We start from the raw sequence: 27,669 nt of genomic DNA on the forward strand, positions 1-27,669 counted from the left end.
GCACATGCCCCCATAGTGTAACATTAACACTGCAATGCTTAACCCTTGTTATTAACACAGTAAATATTGTATCTCAAAGTAAAACAGACTCCTGTGATTATATCCTTTCAGTACTTGAATAAAAAGTTACTTTAACACATTTCCCTGATTTAAAATTTTCCCGGATATCACATAATTTTTTCCTGGTCCCCTGAAAAACGTAAAATGGGGGTTTTGCTGTAATTTTAATGTTATTAGAAAATGTACTTACTACTGCAATATTTCAATCTGAATGCATAACATCCCAGCCTCTACTGTCCTAAAAGTGGGTTTGCTTGTTGTCATTAGGAAATAAAGCACTTCTGCCAGTGTCAGGGATATTATCTGTTAACTGTGTTGTGTGGAAAGAAGCCATTTTCTCTCACAGAAGCACAGCACTGACTGATCATGTGACCCCCGGGAGCTGCTTTATTTGGAAGCTTCTGCAGAACCTGCTTTTTCAGCTGTGGTGATATTTCTATGCAAAAGGCAGCTTGAGTCAGTTAACCAAATGATTTTTGTCTCCACACGTTCACTGAACGCCAGCCGACTGGTTTCCCTGGAAACTGAACCGTGTGCTCAGGAATAGTGAATCGTTTCCAGGTCACTTTCACCATGGAGAGAGGAGCAGGGAGATACTGGACTGAGGATGAGGTCCGTGCTCTGATAAGCATTTGGTCAGAGAAAAACATTAGAAAGCAACTTCATGGGACCTTGAGAAATAAAGGTCTGTTTTTGTACATAGCTAAGAGAATGCAGCAGTTAGGTGTGAGCCGGGACTGGAAGCAATGCCGTGCAAAGTACAAAAATCTCAAATATGAATACAGGGCAATAAAATGTGGCCACGCCATTGAAGATGATGCTAAAATGCGTTTTTATAATGAGCTGGATTCAATCCTGGGATCTGAGGTAATAGTAAAGGATGAGAACGACCTTGACAGTTTGGAACATATGAAGCATCTGGATTCAGCAGGGACGAAAGGTAAAAGATCTTGTTTTGCCTATAAGCAATGAACTACCCTTCGACTGGGGGCACAAACAATACGGGTTAGGCACAAAGTGATTTAATGTGAGTGCCACGAGTGGTGAAACAGGAATGTACAGGCTGCTATGAAATGACTGGCATTTGAACAAACTATTCTTATTGGAAATGAATACGAGAATTTAATTTAAGGTGTAGGCAGAAAAAAAACATTTTGAAATGTAAGAAATAAAATATGTATTTTGCAATGTAATACTGTTCTTCAGATTAGTTTAGATAAGTTAATGCACTGAGAAATGTAATGGCCTCTAGTTTTTTGCCGGTAAAATACCAGCCAAGACCGAGGCCGGTATTACAAATTTACCGTCAATGTATTAGCTGGTAAATTTGTAATCCCTATTGTTCCAACCCTGGCCTGGCCTAAAAATATATAGCAAGGGGTAACCCTGCATTTCACTTGCCTTGAGTGCCAGTGTATTTCTATTCCATCCCTGGCCTGCCTCAAATCTGCCCCTGTTCCGCCTCATATACACCTCTTCTCAGCTCCCCTACTCACCTAATCCAATTGATGCAGTCCTTTCCTGGCCAAACCGGTATCGAAACTTCGTGACTCTGCCTCCGAAACGCCACAACCCCGCCCCCCAAAACTCCGCCCCTGGATGGACTAACCCCACTTTCCATGCCACCGGCGGATAGGCCCAGAACTAAAAGGTGGCAACCCTAGTGGAGATTGGTGTTAATCGAAGGAGTACATTGGTTGGCTGGGGGTGTAACTGGGCAGAGAAGACTGAGAATTACAAACTTCTAGTAATGTAAATTTGTAACGCCAGATCCAACTGTAGCTTTTGATTTATATAGCCTCTCTGGTACCTTTTTTTATCTTCATCTCCTTTACAGAACTATTTGTTAAACAGAGTCCTAACCACATTAAAGAGGATCCACTAATAATTCCACCAGTGTCTAATGAAGGAGGCAAACACTGGACATCCAGAGAGATCAATGCCTTGATAAATATCTGGTCAGATAGGAACATCTGCCGGCAACTGAAAGGCACCGTGAGGAACCAGAAGATATTTGAACACATTGCCAAGCTGCTCAAGGAAGCAGGCATAGACCGAGACTGGAGGCAATGTAGGACAAAGTATAAAAACCTCAAACATGAATATGTTGTGGTAAAGAAAGCTCAAGAATGTGGCAATGACAGTAAACGTATGAAATACTTCTGTGAGCTGGATTCTATCTTGTCCAGCAAACCTTTTGGTCTTAAAAAAGCTCTACATAGTAACCTGAAACAAGCTCCATGTGCCCATTCTACTTCACAGATTGGCTCAGCAGGTAACAATGATCATTTCATCTCTTTGCACATTCCACTGTTTTCAAAGGCAAAAAAACTTAAATTCTGCTCCACTAAATATTATTATGCAATCTATCATACCCCTGTTCAATGTCCATCAGATATCAGTAACTGGAAAAAAAATTGCTCTACTAAGCACTTTTTCCATTTACATTCAGAATGAAAAGAGAAAACTGTTCTGATGTTGCCCTGCTCAGGAAAGAGATCAGAAACCTCAGATGATACTTTTTCAATATTTATGGATAAGCTTTTCTAGCTCGGGGTGATTTTTGTGTTAAAACATGCTTAATAGCCTTGATTCTTTTAAATTTGCTTTAATGATATGCTCACCAGTCAGTTCTCAGTAATGTAGCTTCTTCATTCCAGGTATCACTAAATACTGCTTTTTATTTTACTTGCTAGATGTTATCACTAAAATGTTACATCATGAAGAGGACCTTAAAGTGGACGCAGAAGAATGGCACATGTCTGCCCAGAAACATGACTTAGGTACTGTGCTCAGTTGTCACTTGGAAAAGATAATGCAGCCTCAACACCCATCCAAAAAGTCTTTATTCTTGGTTCAGGCAATCGTGACCCAATTGCTGAATGTGACAGGGCTGCTGAAATATGAGACACCGTGGCACAGATATAGACCAACACCAACCCCTTAGATGTCCTTTACATCAGTATGCAACAGGACATCATTAAAAGAGAATTAAATCCTAAAAACAAATATGAATAGAAATGCTATATTTAATATACTGAATTCAATGCAAAAGCCTATTGTCTCAGCATCTCTATAAAAGTAATGAGCCAGACCTTTGGATTAACCCAGGGGGTCACTATTTTGGATTTTATTAGGAGTGTCAGTGACACACACATGTTCAGTGTGCTTTGAGCAGCTGTTGATTAGCTATGGTTATGGGTTGTTGCAAATCATCAAATAGAAAATGAGGTTTGCCTTGCCATAAAAGCTGATGCTACAGGGCTGATTATTAATTTCTGATGCAAATCAGGCTGGTTTTTAAACTGCCATGTAACGAGAATTTCAACAAATTACTTTTATATATGTTATATAGATAGATAGAGAGATAGAGAGAGAGATAGATAGATATACTGGCGAGGACCTCTTGTATTTGTTTTCTATGTATAAATATATATACGCTATATATATGCAGTATATAGTTAATCAGTACCTAAGCTCTGGTAACTGACAGCAGCCCAGAGCATGTGCTAAGAATAAGTTAAAAACAAGATGGGGAATTACTGCTGGTATTGTGGAGGCATGGATCTTTTCTGCTAAAGGGCTGTGGTGGCCTTGCATTTGTAGCCTACTTCTTTGTTAAAGTAACAGTAACACCAAAAAATTAAAAGTAAAAAAAAATTAAAGTAAAGAAAATATCATGTACTGTTGCCCTGCACTGGTAAAACTGATCTGTTTGCTTCAGAAACACTACTATAGTTCATATAAACAAGCTGTTGAGTAGCAGTGGTGGAAACTGAAAAAAGTCTATATGGCAGAGGTTAAATAGTGGATAACAGATAACACCATTATAATTTATGTTGTACAGAGCTTATCTGCTATCTGCTGTATAACCTGAGCCTTTTCTTCTTTGAATGGCTGCCCCCATTGCTACACAGCAGCTTATTTATATAAACAATAGTAGTGTTTCTGAAGCAAACACACCAACTTTACCAGTGCAGGGCAACACTGCATTATACTTTTAATACTTTAAAGCACTTTCATTTTTTGATGTTGAGAAATCAACAATTTGGCAACAGAATTCCTGAACTGAGAGGAATCCCCAGCAACTGTTGGAAGAAATTTGCTTTTGAGCCCTGATATTTTGGGCATTGGCATTAGGTCTGTGCCCTATGACTCAGGGGTGTAATAAAATAGAAGGAGGTAGATATATCAAAGAGTGAAGTTAGAGATCTTCACAGTCCGCAGAGTGAAATACCGCCTCTCTCTTTCTATATGATTTTTGAAGGCGTATTTATCAAATGGTGAACTTTTCACTATCACACTTTGATAAATATGCCTTTAAAAATCCCATAGAAATGAATGGAGAGAGGTGGTATTTCATTCTGCGCACTGTGGAGATCTCTAACCTCACTCTTTGATAAATCTACCCCAAGGAGTAAAGGTAGCCATACACGGGCCGATAAAAGCTGCCGACAGACCGAGTCGGCAGCTTATTGGCCCGTGTATGGGGGCCCCCGACGGGCTTCCCCGATCGAGATCTGGCCTTCTCGATCGGATGGGACTAAAAATCCCGTCAGATCGCTGCCGCATCTGTTCGTTGATGCGGTCCCGTGATCTGACCGCCCGTTCGCGTTCGCTAGGATCCGATCGTTGGGCCCTAGGGTCCACGATCGGATCAGCCCGATATTGCCCACCTCAAGGTGGGCATATCGGAGGGAGATCCGCTCGTTTGGCGACATTGCCAAACGAGGGGATCTCTCCATGTATGGCCACCTTAAAGGAGAAGGAAAGCTACAGAGTCATTTTATTGCCAATAGATTAGCTGCAATAGTGCAAGCTAGAATGCTATATTTATTCTGTAGAATGTTTTACCATACCTGAGTAAAAAGCTCTAGAAACTCTCTGTTTGTTTAGGATAGGAGCTGCAGTATTAACATGGTGTGACATCACTTCCTGCCTGAGTCTCTCCCTGCTCTGGGCTCAGATTACAGTAGAGAAGGGAGGGGGTGGGGTTATAGGAGCAAACTGAGCATGCTCACGCCCAGGGCAATGAGGTTTAAGCTGAAAACAGGAAGTCTGATACAGAAGCCCATGAGTACACAATAGAAGGAAAGAAATGTGCTGTTTCTTTTGACAGGGGACTCAGAGCAGCATTACTTTGGGGGTTTACTGGTATATTTAGATGGACCTTTCTGATAAGGGTTACTTAATTTTAACCTTTCCTTCTCCTTTAAGGAGGGAGATGGCAGCAGATCTGCTGCAGCAGGCCCAGATGCACCACTGAGGGGAAGCATGGTGGGAACATACAAACTGCTTCCAGATAACTACAAGCTAATTATATTTGTACAAGAATAAAGGAATAAGAGCATTTATCACAATGTGTGTTATATTATCTGTATTCACATGGCTGAATATATACATATGCTATAGACTTTGAATGACATGACCTGATCTTTGTCTTAAAAAAAGACATACTTGTTCTAACACATAAATATTTCCTATGCTGCAGTAGAGCTACAAAGGACACCAGCAGGTAATGAAGTGGGCAAGCACTGGACAACTGAGGAAACCCAAGCGTTGATAACTATTTGGTCTGAAGAAAGCATCCGCAAGCAGCTGGAAGGTGTGGTGAGGAACAGGCAAATATTTGAGCACATAGCAAGTCTTCTTCAGAAACAGGGTATAGACCGAGGCTGGAGACAGTGCAGAACCAAGTACAAAAATCTAAAGCATGACTACATTGTGGCAAAGAAAGCCATGGACTCTGGATTCAAGAGAAAGACTACAAAATTCTTTCATGAACTGCATAATATCCTACAAAGCAAATGTTCAGAGCCATCAATTCAGTCAGAAACTGGTGACCAGCAGACTTCACTTATGTTGAATGAATGCGCTAACCATGAGCCTCTTGCAGGTAATGTGCCCATCCTACACCCAGAACTTGGTAATTCATTCATCAAGAACTAAAACCATGTTTTAGTCTGTTTTATTGTTATAATTATTATGACCTCTCTTATTTATTTCACTGTAAAATGATTTAGTCACAAAGATTATTAGCAGGTATTATACTCTGATACAGGTCATGGGTCTTCCAGCTGGACAATGACCCAAAGCACCCCTAAAAACATACCTGAAGTGGCCAGCTTTGTAGTTTAGTTCTAAATCCCATGTAACAATTGTGGAGAGATCAGAAAACTGTAGTTAGGTGAAAGCATCTTTCAAATTATGGACAGGTTAAAAATCTGCAGCGACAAAAAAGAATTTCAAAATTATTCGGACGCCCATTGACTTTAATGCATTTGGCCAAAATAGTTGTGCGTATAAAAATTATTTTGACGCCCATTGACTTCATTGACTTTTGGAGAGATTCACCCATCACTATTCATGATGGGTGGGATTAGGAACGTAGGCATTCCCCTCCCCTCCCCTCCTCGTAGGCCCCCTCAACTGTGTGACATTCAGACACACAGGGGCAAATTCACTAAGATGCGAAGTTGCGCCAGGTGCAACTTCGCCGCACTTCGCCGCACTTCGCCAGGCATAGTTTCGCCAGTGCTCAGCAAATTCACTAAAATCCGAAGTTGCTCACAGGGGTAGCATAAGGTTGCGAAGTTGCGCTAGCGTTGATTCGCTATGTAAAGCGAAGTTACGCTAGCGACGGCTAATTTGCATACGGCGCAAAATTCAAATTTCAGTGGAGGAATACGTATCAGCACTACAAATGCCAAGAAAACCTTCAAATCATCAAATAAAAATTTAATTTGCCCTACACATGTGCCCACTGTCTAGGTAAGTTGCCATGAGTCGGGAAATGTAGGGGGGAAGGAGGGGAGCCCCAAAAATTTTTTCGATCTTTTTCAGCCTATCACCCATAATGTAGAAAACACGCCAGCGTTTTTTGGGACTTTTTTTTAAACAATCCCTATCTACTCTATTGCGCTTCGCCAGGTCTGAGGTGGCGAAGGAAGTCTAGCGTAAAAGGTAGCGTTCAGTACACTGCGCAAGTTAGTGAATTTGCGTAGTTACGTCGCTAGCGAAAATTCGCCTGGCGTAAGGGTGCGAAGTAACACTAGCGAAACTACGCCAGCATTCATTAGTGAATTTGCGCAGTAACGAAAATGCCAAACGCTAGCGAATTAACGCTAGCGTTCGGCGCTTCGGCGCTTAGTGAATTTGCCCCATAGTTAGAGAGTGATGGTTGCAACAGGGCCCTGTACTTACTGCCTACCTTATAGCAAGTAGTAATGGCAGGACCGGCCTGCAACCACTGACACTGGGCTTTGCACCTTGTGTCAGTTTTTCATTTGGACCCCATACCTCCCAATTGTCCCGTTTTCTGCGGCACAGTCCCGATTTTGACAGCTCAGCCCACAGTCCCGGGATTCTTACTAAAATTTTCCAACTTTCTGTTTGGTCTCCTGCAATGAACAGTTTGAAAAAGATACAAAGTTTCTCTTTAATTAGAGAGCCCAGAACACTTAGCAGCTGCACTTTAATAGTTTTGTAACAATTTAAGATAAGCAGTTCTCTTGTGAGAATTGTGACTGGTAGTTTAAAGGGCAATTCACTTTCATTAGCAGAACTGTTATAACATATAAAACATTGCACTAAAACTCCCAGAAATGTGTTCAAACTTTAATAACCTGCCAAATTTTTGTAAAATGGACGTATTACTTAGAGGGTGTGGCCATAAAATGGGAATGGTCAAAAAACATTTTGTTCCGCATTCCATTTTTTAAATTTGTTGGGAGGTGTGGGACCCCAAACAGAAGTTTTTTGTGCCCCTTAATGCCTTGTTAAAGCATACAAAATGTGATAAAGAATGGAGCCAGGTGATGAAATATAAGTATTTTTACTTTTGCTTGTGCTTTACTAGATGATGACATTGAATTACCTAAAGAAAGCAAAGAGGATGATGCCAACATAAAACAGGAAGTTACAATTACAGGTAAGGCAAAAACATCATTCATTTAAAATTAGTCTATAAATTACTAATGTACTGTATGTGTGTGTCCTAACATGATAATACAAACTCACATGAACAGATCTCTTCTTCCTTTGTGTCCTGGGAAGGAATCTCAGTTATTCTGTAATGTATATACTGTAGTGTGTAGTAAACAGGATGATAAATGCAGCCTTGTATGCTCTACCTTGTCTTCATTCAAACACGTGGGGGCCTATTTATCAAAGGTCGGGTTTTAGTGGTTTTAGAGGTTTTTGAAACCACAATTAAACTCACTTTCTCTATAACTATGAATGGCATGACATTTATTAAAAGATCAGAATAAAAAAAGGAAAAACGCCTGAACCATGAACTAGAATACCTCTAAAACCTCAAAAAAATCCAAAAACTTCTAAAAGTCAGAATTAATTTAAAATGGTCCAATAGCATCAAATCAGCTCAAATTATCTTCTATAGGACCTCTGCAACTTTAACTTGGCAAAGTTTTATATAAGTGGTTTTTACACTTCATAATTCTTACATTTTTAGAACTTTTTTTTTTTAAAAAAAGCGAAATTTTTAGACTTTTGTGGAAAAAACGAAGTTGGATTGTTAGTAAATGGGCCCCTTAGACAGCAGTTTATAGGAATTTATATATCTACATATTTTAAATTTACACCTGAAAGAAATGTTTTCTATCTAGTGCTCATTATATAACTTTCTAACTACCATCTCAGAAGTAGGTGGGATTCAAGCAGCGAAGACTGAAATACAGTTAGGTCCATAAATATTTGGACAGACAAATTTTTTTTCTAATTTTGGTTCTGTACATTACCACAATGAATTTTAAATGAAACAACTCAAATGCAGTTGAACTGCAAACTTTCAGTTTTAATTCAGTGGGTTGAACAAAAAGATTGCATAAAAATGAATCCTTTTTTTAAAACAATCACTTAATTTCAGGGGCTCAAAAGTAATTGGACAATTGACTCAAAGGCTATTTCATGGGCAGGTGTGGGCAATTCCTTTGTTATGTCATTATTAATGAAGCAGATAAAAGGTAGGTGTAACAATATCCAAGTCTACCATAAAGAGAAGACTGCATGAAAGTAAATACAGAGAGTGCACTGCAAGGTACAAGCCACTCATTAGCATCAAGAATAGAAAGGCTGGATTGGACTTTGCTAAAAAAACATCTAAAAGAGCCAGCACAGTTCTGGAAAAACATTCTTTGGACAGATGAAACCAAGATCAACCTCTACCAGAATGATGGCAAGAAAAAAAGTATGGAGAAGGCGTGGAACAGCTCATGATCCAAAGCATACCACATCTCTATAAAACATGGCGGAGGCAGTGTGGTGGCTTGGGTGTGCATGGCTGCCAGTGGCACTGGGACACTAGTGTTTATCCATCATGTGACACTGGACAGAAGCAGCCGCATGGATTGTGAGGTGTTCAGAGACACTGTCTGCTCAAATCCAGCTAAATGCAGTCAAATTGATTGGGAGGCAATTTCATTATGACCCAAAACATACAGCTAAAGCAACCCAGGAGTTTATTAAAGCAAAGAAGTGGAATATTCTTGAATGGCCAAGTCAGTCACCTGATCTGAACCCAATTGAGCTCATTTCACTTGTTGAAGACTAAACTTCGGACAGAAATGCCCACAAACAAACAGCAACTGAAAGCCGCTGCAGTAAAGACCTGGCAGAGCATTAAAAAGGAGGAAACCCAGAATCTGGTGATGTCCATGAGTTCAAGACTTCAGGCTGTCATTGCCAGCAAAGGGTTTTCAACCAAGTATTAGAAATCAACATTTTATTTTCAGTTTTTTAATTTGTCCAGTTACATTTGAGCCCCTGAAATGAAGTGATTGTGTTAAAAAAAGGCTTTAGTTCCTCACATTTTTATGCAATCTTTTTGTTCAACCCACTGAATTAAAGCTGAAAGTCTGCAGTTCAACTGCATCTGAGTTGTAAAATTCATTGTGGTAATGTACAGAACCAAAATTAGAAAAAAAATTGTCTTTCCAAATATTTATGGACCTGACTGTAAATAGGACTGGTAAGTGAAAAACATTTCATAATTCTTGACTTTAGTCAGGATAAAGCTAGGTTAGGGTTAAGTGGGCTTTAGACTTGGTTGTTTCTACTCTGATCTTCAGAGGGCTGTAAAGCTGAAAACATGGTATTAGTAGTCTAAAATGGTCTCTAAATTGCTCAGTACTCAGTTCCTTTTTTGGCTTTGATCCACTTTTACAAGAACAGAGCTCACAATACAAATATTTGGCTAGGTAAATGGCATATTATTTTAAGCAGAGCTTTTAATATCATGACAAAACAGGATTACTCCCAGATGCAGAGCAGTGTTTGAAATAGTAGAACCTCCATTTTACATTTTTCAGGGGACCAGAAGAAAATGGTGTAAAATCCAGGAAAATGTAAAATCTGGGAAATGTATTATGCATAATATATTTTACAACAATGTAAAATGTGGGAAAATTTAAAATCAGGGGATGTAAAATGGGGGTTCTACTGTAACAGAAAATATGGTCTATGGGGCCCATTTATTAAACCTTTTTAGGGGGAAAACTGAAACTCAATTTTTTTAGTGGAAAAATACCTCAAATTATTAGAGATTAAACATATCACAAAGCTGCTAAAAATCTGAATCAGAAAATACTCCATCTCAAACCTGTCGAGGTCGTGTAGAAGTCAATAGCAGATGTTGCTGAAGTTGTTTCTTGACATCGTGATCTGCACTGGATAATCTGAAAAATTTAGGGTATTCGTCTGATAATCCAAAAAAGTAAAGTTTTCACAGTGAAAATTCGATAAAACAGAGTTTTTGGTGCGTCAATCGCATGATATGAATTGACCATCAATGACTTTTTCAAGAAAAATTATTGATAAATGGGTTCAATTCATGAAAGAGAGTTAGGGTGACTTTGTTTTCAGAAGAAAAAAAATAGCTACATTTGGGTTTTAGTAAATCAGTCCCTTAGTGTAAAGGCTAGGCAGGGGTGAGACACCTTTTGCAATACCATTTGTACACAGCAGAGGGTTCTGTAAGGTCCATTCCTTGTAGGTAATTGCAGGGCAAACTATTATTTGACTGTATCTTAGTGTTGTCTTTTGCTGCACGTTTATATAAATATATCATGTTATTGTATGTCATATATTCAACATATATATTTTGTTGTTTAAAATGTGATTTTCATTAACTGTTTAAAACATGAGGATAAATTACTGTAGTCCATTACCACTCTAACTCCTGTAATTTAATCACATGTAAAATACAATTGAAAAGAAAATTATATATATATATATATATATATATATACATATATATATATATATATATATATATATATATATATATATATATATATATATATATATATATATATACATAATTTTCTTTTCAATTGTATTTTACATGTGATTAAATAAATATATATATATAGAAAAAAAAACTAAAATTTTTAGGGATTTATTATAACCCGAGGATGGAAAAAGTCACAATCCGAATATCTGGCATCTCAGACATGCCAAGCTTGTATATAAGTCAATGGGAGAAGTCCCGAAGATATCCTAATCTGTGCTGGGTTTTGTGAAATAGTACAAACATTTTGGGGCAAATTTACTTATGGTCGAATATCGAGGGTTAATTAACCCTCGATATTTGACTACCGAATTGAAATCCTTCGACTTCGAATATTAAAGTCGAAGGATTTAGCGTTATTCCTACGATCGAACGATCGAAGGAATAATCGTTCAATCGAACAATTTAATCCATCGATCGAAGGATTATCCTTCGATCAGAAAATTGTTAGGAAGCCTATGGGGACCTTCCCCATAGGCTAACATTGGCCTCAGTAGGTTTTAGGAGGCGAACTAGGGGGTTGAAGTATTTTTTAAAGAGGTAGTACTTCGACTATCGAATAGTCGAACGATTTTTAGTTTGAATCGCTTGAATCAAAGTCGAAGGTCGAAGAAGCCCATTCGATGGTTAAAGTAGCCAAAAAAACTATTTGAAATTCGAAGTTTTTTGCCTCTATTCCTTCACTCGAGCTAAGTAAATGGGCCCCTTTGTCGTTTTGGGCGGAAAATTTTTTGATTTGAATTTTTGTACAATTTTCATGATTTTTTTCTGAATCAGTTTCTGAAAAATAATTTCTTTGTCAGATAAAGAAGACCACATGATGCTTGCCATTGATTACAAAATTGCCACCTCAGGAAAGAAGAGAAAAGCCTTTCTAACAGGTGGGGTTTTCAATTATATGGAATGCCTTTCTGTCCCAGCCTTGAATAAACAGATGATGTTGGTAAATTATGTTCAGTGTAGAATACATCAGAAATAAATCAGACGGGTATACCTCCTCATACCCCCATTTTTACAAAAGGAGTGAGGGAACAAAACCACTAATCAAAGGGCAGATTTATCAAATAACCAACTGAGGATTCCCAGCAGTTTGATGATTTCCCCATTTATCAAAACTTTCCTGATAGTCACAATGGTTTACCTGCTTGGCTCCAGCATTTTTTTTGTCTGGGGAGAACACCGAGTCAGGAAAGTTTTTAATGAATTGACAGTTTTATCAAAGAAGATACATGTGTCAGTGTGTCACAATGTGCAGATGCTTTTAGCTGTGCTGTGTTATTGTGTATATAAAAGCCTTTCATGTCATCAAGAGACACTTAAAGGAGAACTAAACCCCCCCATTGTGATAAGTCCCCACTGCACAGTCTTACCCCTGAATTCTTTCCCCTTCTCTTCGATAATCATGCCTTCGTGTCTTCTTTCTCCCCTTCGGCAATTTCCGTCTCTTTCATCGCATGCGCAGTTGTAGCAAACCAGTAGATTGCTCCAACTGCACATGTGCCAATACGCTGCTCACTTCATGAAGATTACCAAAGAGAACAAGATGGCGCCTGTGAGCTCCGCTGTGCTCACTCTGCACGTGCAGTCACTATTTCAAGAGGGGAAAGAATTCAGGGGTAAGACTGTGTGGGGGGGCAGCGGAGGGGGGCCAATAGGGACTTATCACAATGGAGGGTTTAGTTCTCCTTTAATCCTAGGCTTAAGTGTAGTCTATGATTAAGTGTCTCTTTTATACATAATGTAAAATAAAAACTTTTTTGTACTTTTCAAACTTCGGGCTCCTGGATTCTACTTTGGGATGTTCCAGATTAATGTTTGCCTTAAATTACAATTTTCTTATTTGACTCCCCTTTGCTGAAGTCTGGGGCATGAGCACCCATACCCAAACGTTGACAGTGGTAAGGTTTTATATTTCTATCCGGGATCCTAGCTTCAAATGTTTTTAAAAATGAAACTGTAATGTTCCACTAAAGAAAATATATTTGTAGGAAACACACCTGCTGCCTAAAAATGAAGAATGCAAGTCTAACTATATTTCTATAGCACTACTACGATATGCAGCGCTGTACAACTTTATAGTGTACACACAAGGACTACATTATAATAAATAAGTACAGATATACAGAGATTAAGTGCCACATTGTTAAAGAGACAGTAGAAAGCCCTGTACAGCTAAATATTGTGTCCCTCTGCCCTATACAGAATCTCCAGTTCCAGATAAAGTTTATATTTCTGGACCCAAGTGGAAAAACAAATCTGATGTATTTGCTTCTGAGTTTACTGTAAGGGCCGATAAACATCTGCCAACAAGGCATCTGCCAAATCCTGGGGGTGGCCAAAGGAGCGTTGGCATTTGGGAGGAAGATCTGAAGAGTTCTCAGCCAGGGCTTCAGTATTTCAGTTCCCAGGTAAGAATGATCTGTGTATTTAAGCCACTATACTGTTTCTAACAAAAAGACATGTAGCTGTGTCGTCCTTGGATTTGTACATTTTTATTCTACATAAAATAACAAAAATGTTTATATTTAATGGAAATCTGTAGCTCTGTTGAATATCCTTCTTTGTTTTCCCACATAATTAATGTGTCTCTAGATAAGAACAAACAGTACAACAGGTTCCTGCTGTGATACTAGGGTTTGGACATCAAGAAAGAGTGGACATTGTTTACTAACCTGAGCATTGCCATTGGTGCATCTAGAAATAGTTCTGCCTAAGGCTAGGGCCACACGGGGCCAAAATCTGCTGTGTGAGAGATCTAGAGAGATACACACTAGTGCCCAGGAGAGATGCCAAAGAGGAAGAGCTAGCAGACACACCTACAGCAGGTCAGCATAAAATTCGATAAAATCAAACAGAAACCCAAATCGTACAATTTTTTGGACTTAGAGCCTGAATTGCTACATTTTTTCTGGTTATCGCTGAAAACCCCAAATTTTTTACATTATCGGACAAAACCCAATGCAGATCAAGATATCTTCAAATTGTAAAAGGGACATTGACTTATACATGACCTCGACTGGCTTGAGATGGTGGATTTTCAGATTCTGACTTTTAGCAGCTTCTGGGTATAAGAAACATCTAAAAATTCGAGTTTTTGCCCAAAAAACCTCGACCAGAAAAAATCAAAATAAAGAAAATAACCCCCTGACAGTTCTAGCAAATACCAGCATCTGGGATCTCTGAAGCAAATACTGATTTGAAACTCCTGCCAACAAAGCAAAAAAAAAAAAAATAGTTTTTTCAGTTAAAAGTGATTGGATTAGGGTTGCTACCTCTCCACTTTTGACACTGTTTTTTGAAGGGCTGTCTGGGCAGTGCCGGGCCAACGCGGGCAGGCGCCCTAGGCAGCCTGGCCCGGCAAAGCACGGACCCATCGCCATTATGTTGCGGCTCAGCCCCCTGCTCGGAGTTCCACAGGACAGAAGGTGGCAACCCTAGCTTGGATTTCATCATGGCTGAAACTGAAAAGAGATGCCAGCTAGCAATCTGTGTGGGAACCTCTGGAATAAAGTATAGAAAAGGAAATCCACCAGTCAGTGTTTCATATAGTAGGAATTTCCCAGTGCCCAGTCTGCTCACACTAACAAGACAAATGCAAAATCAACACGTGGACATACATACGGCTCTATTTTAGAACTGCAGTAGGTGATATATATGAGGCATACCAGCACAATTTTGAGGGGAGGAGAGCTGCATAAAGCAGTTTTACATGTTCCAATCTAAAAAAGCTTATTGTTGTAAAAGGGATAGTTTACCTTCGAAATATTTTTCAGTATGTTATAGAATGTCCTATTTTTAGCAACTTTTCAGTTGGTCTTCATTTTATATATGTAGCGCTAAAGGCACTATTAAGTTCAGAAATTGCATTAAAACGTCAAGGAAATAAACACCCACACCTATGGCTTATTATAACACACGTACTACTTTACTAAACAAAAAGTCTCCCGACAAACAATCCCAAAAAATACACACGATGCTAAATATACTTAAAGGGGTGGTTCACCTTTAAGGTAACTTTTATTATGTTATAGAACGGCCAATTCTAAGCAACTTTTCAATTGGTTTTTATTTTTTATAGTTTTATGGTTATTTGCCTTTTTCTTCTGACTCTTTGCAGCTTTCAAATGAGTGTCACTGACTCTCATTAAATTTCCATTTGTGATAGTTCCCCTTTAAGTTGAAACATATATATTTACTTATTAACTGCAACTTAGACAGCCGTTTGTCTTAACATAGTATTTATTTTTACTTTTCTGTGAATATTTATTTGTACCTTTCTGTGCTCTGCAGTAGACAACACACACCAGAGGGGATTGGGGCAGGTGGTTTATTGAAGCTAAATGCTAATAAAGGCCAAGCAAACCACAGTACATTACTGTAATAGCCTCTGTACATTACTGTAATAGCCTCTGTATGCAAGTGTGAGTTGTATGTATGTAAGTCGGGCAGGCCCGGACTGGCAATCTGTGGGTTCTGGCAAATGCCAGAGGGGCTGCTATAAGGTGCCATAGAAAGTCAGTATTTAGTGGGCTGGTGGGGGCTGCTTGGGCCTCTGTGTACCTGAAATGCCAGGGCCTATTTTAATTCTCAGTCCAGACCAGTGTCGGACTGGCCCACAGGGATACCAGGAAAAGTCCCGGTGGGCCAAGGTGTCAGTGGGCCCTCATACTGCTTAACTTTTGGCCTATTTCATGGCCATTCCCTATTTCTATAAGAACAAAGGGGCTAAATAGGTGGAATAATAGATTATAGTAAGTAAAGAAAAGAGACTAGGAGAATAGAGGTCGAGTGAGGAGAGGAAGAAAATAGTTCTGAGGGTGGGCCCCTGGTCTAAAAACTTCTAGTGGGCCCCTGGTCTAAGGTTTTTTGGTGGGCCCCTGGTGTCCCAGTCCGACACTGGTCCGGACCTGCTCCCTTCTACAAAACAAATGCTCTGTAAGGCTACAAATGTATTGTTATTGTTACTTTTCATTACTGATCCTTCTATTCAGCCCTTTTATAATCCAGTCTCTTATTAAAATCAATGCATGGTTGCTAAGCTAATTTGGACCCTAGTTACCAGATTGGTTTAGATGCAAATTGAGGAGCTGCTGAATAAAAAAGCTAAATAACTCAAAAACCATAAAAAATAAATAATGAACACCAGTTGCAAATTATCACAGAATATCACTCTCTGCATCATACTAAAAGTTATCTCAAAGGTGAATAACCCTTTTAATGAATAAAACAGTTATAACACTTAAAGGGGGTGGTTCACCTTACTTTTAGTATATTACAGCCAGTGTCGGACTGGCCCGGCGGGACACAGGGAAAAACCCGGTGGACACGGCCCCTCATGGGCAAGACCCCCTCTCCATGCGCGCAAAGGAACGCCGTTGCGCATGTCTGCCCAGCGGCTCCATGAAGAATTCAAGCTGAACCAGCGCGTCACAGTAGGGGGCGGGGGGCCAGAGGGGGGCCTTGGACAGCAGTCCCGGTGGGCCCCCCCCCAGTCCGACCCTGATTATAAACTTTTATATTTTTTCTTTCTGACTCTTTCCAGCTTTTCAAATGGGGGAGTCACTGACCCCATCTACAAACCAAAGGCCCTATAAGTGTAGAGGCTCACAATATTATTTGGGGGACAAATCGCCTCTTCTTCAAGCGACTAATGTCCCCGCAATGACTCACGAGGAAATTCGTTGTAAAACGAAGCGCTCCAAGTGCCATCGCATCTGCGATTTTAGCCAGTGGGAAGGCTTTGCGGGGAGATAAGTCGCCAAAAGAAGAGACAATTTGTCTGTCCCCCAAATAGCATTATGTGCCTCTACCCTTAGGCTACAAATGTATTGTTATTGCTGATTTTTTTTCTAGTTCTTTATGTTTCTATACTTCTATTTATATTCCAGTCTCATATTCATATCAATGCATGGTTGCTAGGGTAATTTGGACCCTAGCAACCAGACTACTGAAATTGCAAACTGGAGAGCTGCTGAATAAAAAGCTAAATAACTTCAAAACCACAAATAATAAAAAAGAAAAGTGCAAATTGTCTCAGAATATCACTCTCTCTACGTCACACTACAAGTTATTTTAAAGCTGAGCGGCCCCTTTAATAAGCTGTCCTTTGTGCGCTCAGCAGCAGCTCGTCTGCCGTCTGGACTGGAGCTAAAATGTGTCGGACTGGGGCAGCTGCTGGGGCTGGCTCCTTCTTTCCGCCTCGGCCCACCTGTGTTGCAGCGTTTCCTATAGCGGTATGTAAATGAGTCTTGCGTAAGGAGCGCAGTGATTGGTGCCCCGATGTAGGCGTGTCCGCTAAGCTCTTCCTCTTTGGCATCTCTCTGAGCGCCAGTGTTCATCTCTCTAGATCTCCCTCGTTGTGCTCAGGGAATTCCTCGCCGTAGGTACTTCAGGCTGAGAGAATTAGATAGGGAACCACGTGGTGTTGCCGGGCATCCCGACCCGGTGTTCTGAAAGGGGGGCTTCAGTCTCCTATGTAGTTCTGTCTGTTTGTGTATATGGTATCGTCCTCTGGTTTAACTCCGCCTCATTTCTATTTCTGTATTTTCCCTTAGGGTCCCGGTTGCATCGCTGAAATGGAGTCTTACGCAGGTGAGTATCCGGATTACCGTACTCCCCTACGGAGTGGGCCATGATGGGCGGGCCGAGGAGGCTGAACACGTGGTGCCAGTGGGTCAGGCATGGGTCTGGCAGTGTGAGTGCAGTTTGGCAATAGGATGGGGCTGCAATTAGGAATATAGCTAACGTTTTAGGGTCACTCTATACATTTGTACCGATTGTTCCAGTCGGACGGTGGAAGTATTTGTGCGAGCTCAGTAACCAGAAATCAGTGCTTTGTGCTGGCTGCGCCCACTCTACTCTATTAATTCATAAACGCCGGTGCCCCAGAACTTGTCATTTGTGTGTCATCATATCCCACGTGTTAGAGCAGTCTGGTGTCCCTGAAACTTGTTTTCCCATGTGGTGCTGTTTATTTATATGCATAGCTGCACAGAAATCACTACAGTCTGCATCTGAATGAACTGCTTTAAAGGAGACATTTAGGGGGAGATTTATCAAAGGTCGAGGAATGTGAATTTTCAAAAGAAATATAAAAAAAATCAAATTTCGAGCTATTTTTTTGTGTACTTCGACTAGGCAGGGAATAGTCCAAATTCGAAAATGATCATGTGCTGTCTCTTTAAAAATTTGACCATTCACCATCTAAAAGCTGCCGAATTGCTGTTTTAGCCTATGGGGGACCTCCTAGAACGTATTTGGAGTCAATTGGTGGACTTTGAAAAATCCAATTTCGGGAAAAACTCGATCGAATGCGCTATTCCTTCGATTCGTACGATTAGAATTCGGTTGAAAACTTTGATTCAATTTTGGTTGGTCTTTTTCAATTCAAAATTTGACCCTTGATAAATATGCCCCTTAGTGTAAAAAATAAGAATGTACCAGTGCGTTATACTCCTTTAGCTATAGAAGAATTGTGCTTTAAAAAAGTAGTGTTTCAGGCTGATTTACTAAAATATTTCTGCAAAAACCCTAATAATCCCTCCCTTCTCTTCCACTTCCTGCTCCCTAAATTCCCAGGCTGTGCAGGTGAGCCGGCGGCACTCGGCTCACTGCAGTGTAGAACAGGAACCAATCAACAGCTAGCAGGACCTGATAGGGAACTGAAGCCTGTCTGTGCTTGTGTGACTGCAGGGCTGTGATTGGCTGTCCCCCTCCTAATGTGCTTCTGGCAGGGGCACATCCACCCTCATTTGAAACACAGACAGGGACCAGTGAACATCTTTAGGGAGCTCCAATAAAGATAATATTCATTTTTAGCACCATGTAAAAGCAACACCATATATCTGGCCCTCGTTGCAAAAAGTTTAGACACCCCTGGCCTAAGGTTTTGGAACTTTTTTTAAAAGTACAATAAGAATTACAATTAGGCGAGTTGGATTGCAGCTCCTGGGAGGGTGGGCAACAAACGGGTGGGGGGTGTGCGCCGACTAGGTTTCCTTCCCCTTTAAATCCCTTTGCTTTAATTCACAGCCTATTGGAGCATGGGGAATTTGTTTAACCCAGGTGCAGTAACCCCTAGCAACCAATCAGAAGTTTGCTTTTAAACAGGTGACCAGTAAAATCTACTTGTTGGTTGCTATGGGTTACTGCTCCTAGGCAAACTGAGTGCCTTTTATTACCTAACCCCTTAAAGAGTTGATACATTTCTTATACTGGCAGGAGCTGCCATGTTGGATGCCATGGCTAGGGCAGGTGCTAGTTCTTTTGAGATATAGCCATTGATATTCATTTACTGTAAGAGTTGATACATTTCTTATACTGGCAGGAGCTGCCATGTTGGATGCCATGGCTAGGGCAGGTGCTAGTTCTTTTGAGATATAGCCATTGATATTCATTTACTGTAATTTCTTTGCCTTTAAAGAACTGAAGCTGGGCAAGAAATTAAATGAAGGGAAAACGAAAGAAGTGTACGAACTGCCCGAGCACCCTGGCTGCGTACTGATGAAGTCCAAAGACCTGATTACTGCCGGCGATGCAGTACGGAAAGATCACATGGAAGGGAAAGCCTCTATTTCCAACAAGACTACTAGCTGCGTCTTCAAACTGCTGCAGGAGGCTGGTGAGTGTCTCTGAGTTCTATGACCTGTATATATGGTCATGGAATCCTTGGGGACTTATAATATCCTTATATGTTACAGTAGGGGGTACATTATCCACTGTATAAACATCCCAAAAAGGTATAACTGCTAACTGGTTGACACAGGTTACTGCCTGAGTAAAATTATTCCTTTTTTTATAGTTCGTTACCTTCAGTAATGTTAATTGTCTGTGCCTCAAATATTAAATACAAATAGCTATCCAGTAAATCCTGCAATTGGAGCACACACAAGGCTTCAGATGAAGGGAACTATCATTCACTATTTTAGGATCTTTCATGAAGGATTGTACAAAATGAAATGCCTATTTGCATATGCAAATTGGAGCAAAGAAGGGTTAAAAAGAAATGTTTTTTTTTTTTTTAACTTCCTTGTTTTGTGACAAAAAGTCACGGGATTTCCCTCCACGACCCCAATTTGCATATGCATATTGGGATTCGGCCAAATCATGCTGAAAAAGACTGAATCCTTGATTCAGTGCATCCCTAAAAAGGATACGCTTTGTCCAGGAACTTAGATTCGGCTGAATCATGTTGAAAAAGGCTGAATCCTTGACGAAATTCCAGACGAAATCCTGGATTGGGTTCATACTTAAAGGGGTTGTTCACCTTTAAATTAACTTTTAGTGTGACGTAGAGCATGATATTCTGAGGCACTTGGTTTTCACATTTTATTATTGGTGGTTTTTGAGTTATTTCGCTTTTTAAGTAGCTCTCCAGTTTGCAATTTCAGCAGTCTGGTTGCTGGGGTCCAACATACTCTAGCAACCATGCAACAATTTGAATAAGACTGGAATATGAAAAGGAGAGGCTCTGAATAGAAAGACAAGTAAAAAAAGTAGCAATAACATACATTTGTAGCCTTGCAGAGCATTTGTATTTAAATGGGGTCAGTGATCCCCATTTGAAAGCTGGAAAGAGTCAGAAGAAGAAAAGTAATTCAAAAACTATAAAAAATGAAGGCCAATTGAAAAGTTGCTTAGAATTCTATAACATAATAAAAGTTACCATAAAGGTTAAACCGCCCATTTAAATCTCATATTGTTTGATATGTGACTCATTGTTGGTATGATTGGTTGAATACTCTGCTATTGAGCCCCTCCGTGAGCAGCTTAAAGGAGACATATACGATAAGTGAAAAAACCCTAATTTTGTATGCAATTATAAGTTATATATAGTGTTGCTTTTACAAGGTGCTAAAAATTAATATTCTCTTTAAAAATACCCCGGTTTATTATAGCTGCCTATAGATATTCACTAGTCTGTTTCAAATGAGGGATGGGCGTGTCCCTGCTAGAGCACAGTAGGAATTGGACAGCCAATCACAGTCCTGCAGTCACACAAGCACAGACAGGCTTCAGTTCCCTATCAGGTCCTGCTAGCTGCTGATTGGTTCCTGTCCTACATTGCAGTGAGCTGAGAGCAGCCGGCAAAGCCTGGAAATTCAGGGAGCAGGAAGTGGAAGAGAAGGGAGGGATTATTGGGGTTTTTGCAGAAATATTCAATAATCAGACTGAAATGCTACTTTTTTAAGCACAATTCTTCTATATCTAAATGAGTATAATGCGCTGGTACATTCTTATTTTTTACACTGAATGTCTGCTTTAACATCTTCAAATTTCATCCCAGTAACAACTGCCTGCCCGTAGCATTGAGAACAGTAACATAAGAAAGCCTGTGCAGCTTGGGTCAGTTAAAGGCCAATTGAAAAGTTGCTTACCATTCTAGAACATACTAAAAGTTTTCTTAAAGTAGAAACCACCTCTTTAATAGTCAACAACCATCAGCCTATGCCTTAGTGTATGTCACTGCTTGTGATTCTTCGAGTTATCCATTCGATCTGTTTGTGTCTGTTGAACCACATAGGGATCAAAACGGCGTTTGTGCGGAAGTGCAGCGACGCGGCTTTCATTGCTACTCACTGCGAGATGATTCCCATTGAGTGGGTGTGCCGCAGAATCGCCACGGGCTCATTCTTGAAGAGAAATCCTGGTGTTAAGGAAGGCTACAAATTCCTCCCCCCTAAAGTCGAGACCTTTTTTAAGGTAAAGAATCCCTGTGTAATAAGATGCCAACGTTACTGTGTGGAATTAATGTCTGCATTAAATTTTCTATGCACTTATCGAAAGAAATCCACTTCTTTTTTTTTTTTTTTTTTTTAAAGGATGATGCCAACCATGATCCTCAGTGGTCTGAGGAACAACTGATCTCGGCAAAACTCAGCTGTGCAGGGCTTGTGATTGGTCAGGCTGAGGTGGATATCATGACTCACTCCACAGCGGCCATCTTTGAGATTCTAGAGAAGGCTTGGATGACTCAGGAGTGCACACTAGTAGACATGAAGGTACAGATATACTGAACTGGCTGCTGTGTACAGAGTGCAATTTACTTCTACAGGGAGACTCCTCCTGACTGCTAATGTCTCGCAGCTTTATTAAGGCTTTGTCTGACATGTTATGTTTTTGCATCAGATTGAGTTTGGTGTGGATGTTACAAAGAAGGAGATTGTCCTCGCTGATGTTATTGATAATGACTCTTGGCGCCTGTGGCCGGCTGGGGACAAATCTCAACAGAAAGATAAGCAAGTAAGTCTCTGGTTATTTCTCTGTGTGTTTTAAATAACCCATGTTATTGCAGAAGTCTGTTATGATAAATATGATTGTGACATTACGGGTGTACGTATGGGATCTATTATCTAGAAACCCATTTTCAATAAAGCTCCATTAGGGGGGTGGCAGACAGGGTGATTAGTTGCCCAGCGACATATTCACTTCTGCGGGCGACTAATTTCCCCAAAATGCCTTCCTGCCGGCAAGAATACAAATCGCTTGTATTTCCAAAGTCACCCGAAGTTTCCTTGTGAGGGGAAGGCATTTTTGGGAGATTAGTTGCCCGCAGTAGTGAAGATTTGTAGCTGGGCAACTAATCTCCCCGTCTGCCACCACCTTAATACAGCCATGGAATTTATCAGTGTCTGTAATAAAAGTATAATAACAATCAACAACCAATCAGTAAGTAGCTTTTTGAAGGCAGCTGCAAGTAGAACAATGAATGCTACAATCTGATTGTTTGCCATGGGTTACTGCCCATGGCAAAGTTGCCCAGTGTTGCAATAAGTAGTTCCTTGTTTTTTGAGATAGTGGATCTTTCTGTAATTTGGATCTCCATACCTTAAAGGGGTTATACACCTTTAAATTGACTTTTGTATGTTATAGAGAATGATATTCTGACACCGATAGCAATTGGTTTTCATTTTTTATTATTTGTTGTTTTTGGTTATTTATTCAGCTGCTCTCCAGTTTGGAATTTCAGCTATCTGATTGCTAGGGTCCAAATTACCCTAGCAACCATGCATTGATTTAAATACGTGAATGAAATGTGAAAAGGAGAGGGCCTGAAAACAAATATGAATAATAAAAAGTAGCAATAAAAATAAACGTGTAGCCTTGCAGAGCTTTTGTTTTTGGTTTTTTGTTGTGTTTTTTTTAGGTGAGGGTCAGTGACCCCCATTTGAAAGGTGAAAAGAGTCAGAAGAAGGCAAATAATTAAAAAAACTATAATAAAACTCTGGTGGAGGAATAATTTCTTTGGGTGACAGGTACCCTTTAAAAGCTACACCATGTTTGGTCCTTGTGATGTAGAGAATTTGCAGAGCACAGATCATTCCTGTGCATAATGGACTCCTGCTAACAAAACAGTAACAACAAAGGGGTAAGAAAGGGGTGAAAGAAAGGGAGTTTTATATTGGTAATTAAATGATCTTACCTCGCAAGGACCAAACATGGAGTTACTTAATTTGCTCTGATTAGCTCAAGAAATAACACAATAGGTAAAAATGTTTGGCAAAAGCCTCATTCATTGCACTCCTGTTGTAAAAGTGGTATACAGCCTTTTTAAACCAGAATAACACAACATATTTTTAGACTGGTGAGGCTTTTTCGTTTTATAACCACCCAATGACGGGGTTTGACTATCTTTCCCACAGACATATCGGGAACTAAAGGAGGTGACACCTGAAGCTCTGCAGATGGTGAAGAGAAACTTTGAGTGGGTGGCAGACAGAGTAGAGGTAAGATATAAAGAATTATAATTTTGTAATATGATATAATATTTAATATGATAAATAATAATGTGCATCCTGTGGCTAAACGGCACTTTCTAACTGAATGTAAAACTACAATAATCTAGGAGATCTGCAAGTTTTCTGCTTGTGCATCAAATCAGACGCGGCCTGTGCTTGAGTAATTGCCAACTGAGTCATGTGCTCTCTGTGTCACAGCTCCAGCACACAGAACATCTTGTTCCCTCTCAGTCAGGCTCTATATATGTGAAATCTATTTGCTCTGCCAAACCAACACGGATCTCCGCTGCACAGAGTTGAAATTAGGAAATAGTGTTAGGGGCAACTCTTACATTTTCTCAAGAATTGCATAGTAAATTCTACATAGATAGATTTTAAAATCTATTTTGTCAGAAGCTTAACAGTTATATTGTTACTACAGAAATAAAGCTTAACTAAGTAGGCTAGAAATGTTGTACATTATGTTTTGGGCTTCTGTACCAGCCCAAGACAACCACAGCCCTTAAAAAAAAAAAAAAAAAAAAAAATATAAAAGTGTTGTAGCTTGCACTATTGTGGCTAATCTAATGGCAATAAATTGCTTTGTTAGCTTTCCTTCTCCTTTAAGTGAACTGCTGTTTTTAAATATACATTGTCAGTAAAAGGCAGCCAATATTCTAGGTTAATACTCTAAAAAATGATCTGTCCCTTAGCCTATTACTTGGTTGCGATATATTACATCTTGGTGCTAGCATCACAGCTTGGGAACCTCTACAAACTGCCTAACCGCACCAGCTGACCTGAAAAGGTTTTGCTGGATGTATCTGACCTGAGAACTGGCAGTTCTGTTGATTTGCAGGCAATCAAATGTTACATTAAGTGGAAAGCAGCAGGACTAGTTTGAATATTGCTTCTGGCAGCAGAGAAAAAGCCTGTGTGCCTTCAGCCTAATCATTTGTGACCAAATTCTAATTAGACATTCTTTGCCCACCAAGCTGGAACTAAAGCTGCTGCTGCCTGTCAGCTGAGTATGAGTAAGATCGTGCACACCCAACACAGGCCAATGTTAACGGCACAGATTCAGTGTTATAGGTATGGGATCTGTTATCTAGAAAGCTCCGGATTACAGAAAGGCTGTCTTTCAGACTCGATTTTATCCAAATAATCGAAATTTTTAAAAATGATTTTCTTTTTCTCAGTAATAATAAAACAGTAGCTGGTACTTGATCTAAACCAAGATATAATTAATCCTTATAGGAAGCAAAACCAGCCTATTGGGTTTATTTCATGTTTACATGATTTTCTAGTAGACTAAAGCTGGCCATAGACTCAAAGATCCGCTCGTTTGGCGACATTGCCAAACGAGCGGATCTTTCCCTGATATGCCACTAACGGCATGGCTATATCGGGGGTAATCCGAATGTTCGGCTGTGTGGTTGAACGATCGGATTTCGATACGCTAAGGGGCTCCGACGGGGCGGTGGAGTAAAAATCAAACCTTCCCAATAGATATTGTGGGCAGATTTCGATCGGGAAGACCTGTTGGAAGCCCCCATACACAGGCAGATAAGCTGTCAAATTGGTCTAAACGACTGATATTGGCAGCTTTATCTGCCTGTGTATGGCCACCTTAAGGGCTCTTACAGGCGAGCGTTTTTACCTGCGCTCCCCTACGTTGCACTTTCTTCCGTTCAGCCGCAGGGGAACGCAGGAGTAGACGCACTGAATTACTGTCAATGGGGCTGTACTCACGCAGACGCATGTAAGTGCCAAACGCAGGCTGGGATGCAGCATGTTGCATTTTACCCGGGTTTGGCGCATATATACATCTGTGTGAGTACAGCTCCATTGACAGTAATTCAGTGCGTCTACTCCTGCGCTCCACTGCGGCTGAAGAAAGCGCAACGCAGGGGACCGCACAAACAATGCCCGCATGTAAGAGCCCTTAAGGTATGAAGATCCAAATTACAGAAAGATCTGTTATCCAGAAACTCCAGGTCCTGAACATTCTGGATAACAGGTCCCATACCTGTACTTGGCTCTGATATGAATGTCATTATAACTAAACCTACTGACTTTGTTCAGCAACCGTAATCATTTGATCCAGCAAAGTAACAGTTTTTTTTTTAACTTTTCCTCCCCAGCTCCTGCTGAAGTCAAACAGCCAAGGTAGGGTGGTGGTGCTGATGGGATCCATTTCTGACCTGGCACACTGCGAAAAGATAAAGAAATCCTGTGCAAACTATGGCATTCCCTGTGAGCTGAGAGTGACTTCTGCACACAAAGGCCCGGATGAAACCCTGCGTATCAAGTCTGAGTACGATGGTGCGTCTTTTATAATATTTCATGTTCATATTGTTGATGCTTAACATTTCTTTGGGAAACTACTGATATGGTTCATCAAATAGTGATGTTGTGGGAATTGTTTATATAAATCTTGTGGCAGGGAATAGTGTAACTCCGTTTTACGTTGTACTGAGAAATGTAATTATATGTTAACCAGTATACTTCATAACAATGAATGGTGCCGTTCTGGATCAAGAGCTGATTATATTCTCAGAAATGCCAAGTTTTATCTACTTTCTCTGATGCTGTTACTTTTTAATAACTGATCATCCACCATTTGTTTTTCTTTATGATAGGTGATGGCATTCCTACAGTCTTCATAGCAGTGGCTGGCAGAAGCAACGGTTTGGGACCGGTCATGTCTGGAAACACTGCTTATCCCGTGATCAACTGCCCCCCTCTCACTGCAGATTGGGGTGCACAGGATGTGTGGTCGTCCCTCCGAATGCCCAGTGGTAATACATCTTTCATATTTGGAATTAGGGATGCACCGAATCCAGGAATCGGCCAAATCCTTCTCCCCAGCCGAACCCTAATTTGCATATGCAAATTAGAGGCGGGAGGGAAATCGCCTGACTTTTGGTCAAAAAGCAAGGAAATAAATATAATTCCCCTCCTAATTTGCATATGCAAATTAGGATTCGGTTCGGTATTCGGCCTAATAATTCGCAAAAGATTTTGGGGTTTAGCCTATTTGAAAAATTAATTGATAAATTAACACATTGGGGTATATATATCAGAGTGAAGTTAGAGATCGCCACAGTGAAATTCCACCACTCTTCATTCATTTCTATGGGATTTTGAAAGGCGTATTTATCAAAGGATGAACTTTCACCCATTGAGAAATACTCTCTTAAAAAATCCCATAGAAATGGAGAGTCGCGGAATTTCATTTTAGAGGACTGTGGCGATCTCTAACTTCATTCTTTGATAAATATACCCCATAGTCTGAAGTATCCCTTCTCGGTTTGCCTTAGATAAAATGTTTTGTTGTATTTATACTAAAATGTCCAAATTTTGTGTTCAGGGCTTGGATGTTCCACCGTTCTCTCACCAGAAGCTGCAGCTCAGTTTGCTGCTCAAATCTTTGGCTTAAACAACCACCTAGTGTGGTGCAAGCTCCGCTCCTGCACCCTGAACACCTGGATATCTCTCAAGCAAGCGGACATGAAGCTGAGGGAGTGCAGCATCTGATCTCTCATTTAACATTCCAATAAAGCACTCGGTTCTCTTTCACAA

At 40.2% G+C, this 27,669-nt stretch overlaps 1 protein-coding gene across 4 annotated transcripts; it reads left to right on the forward strand.

Annotated features, from left to right (window-relative positions):
• The first annotated feature begins 511 nt into the window (after positions 1-511).
• paics.1.L (phosphoribosylaminoimidazole carboxylase; phosphoribosylaminoimidazolesuccinocarboxamide synthase L homeolog) lies at positions 512-27,669 on the forward strand. 4 transcript variants are annotated; one of them, XM_041562014.1, is made up of 16 exons: positions 512-1,000; positions 1,898-2,335; positions 2,757-2,843; positions 5,552-5,956; positions 7,919-7,990; positions 12,172-12,249; positions 13,571-13,776; positions 17,923-17,959; positions 19,791-19,988; positions 21,891-22,069; positions 22,189-22,368; positions 22,496-22,609; positions 24,010-24,093; positions 26,229-26,409; positions 26,727-26,885; positions 27,458-27,669. In XM_041562014.1, exons 1-16 carry the CDS (start codon positions 634-636, stop codon positions 27,622-27,624), a joined length of 2,952 nt encoding a protein of 983 aa, XP_041417948.1. In that variant the 5' UTR covers positions 512-633; the 3' UTR covers positions 27,625-27,669.

This window comes from Xenopus laevis, chromosome 1L (genome assembly GCF_017654675.1).
Source record: "Xenopus laevis strain J_2021 chromosome 1L, Xenopus_laevis_v10.1, whole genome shotgun sequence".
NCBI lineage: Eukaryota > Metazoa > Chordata > Amphibia > Anura > Pipidae > Xenopus > Xenopus laevis.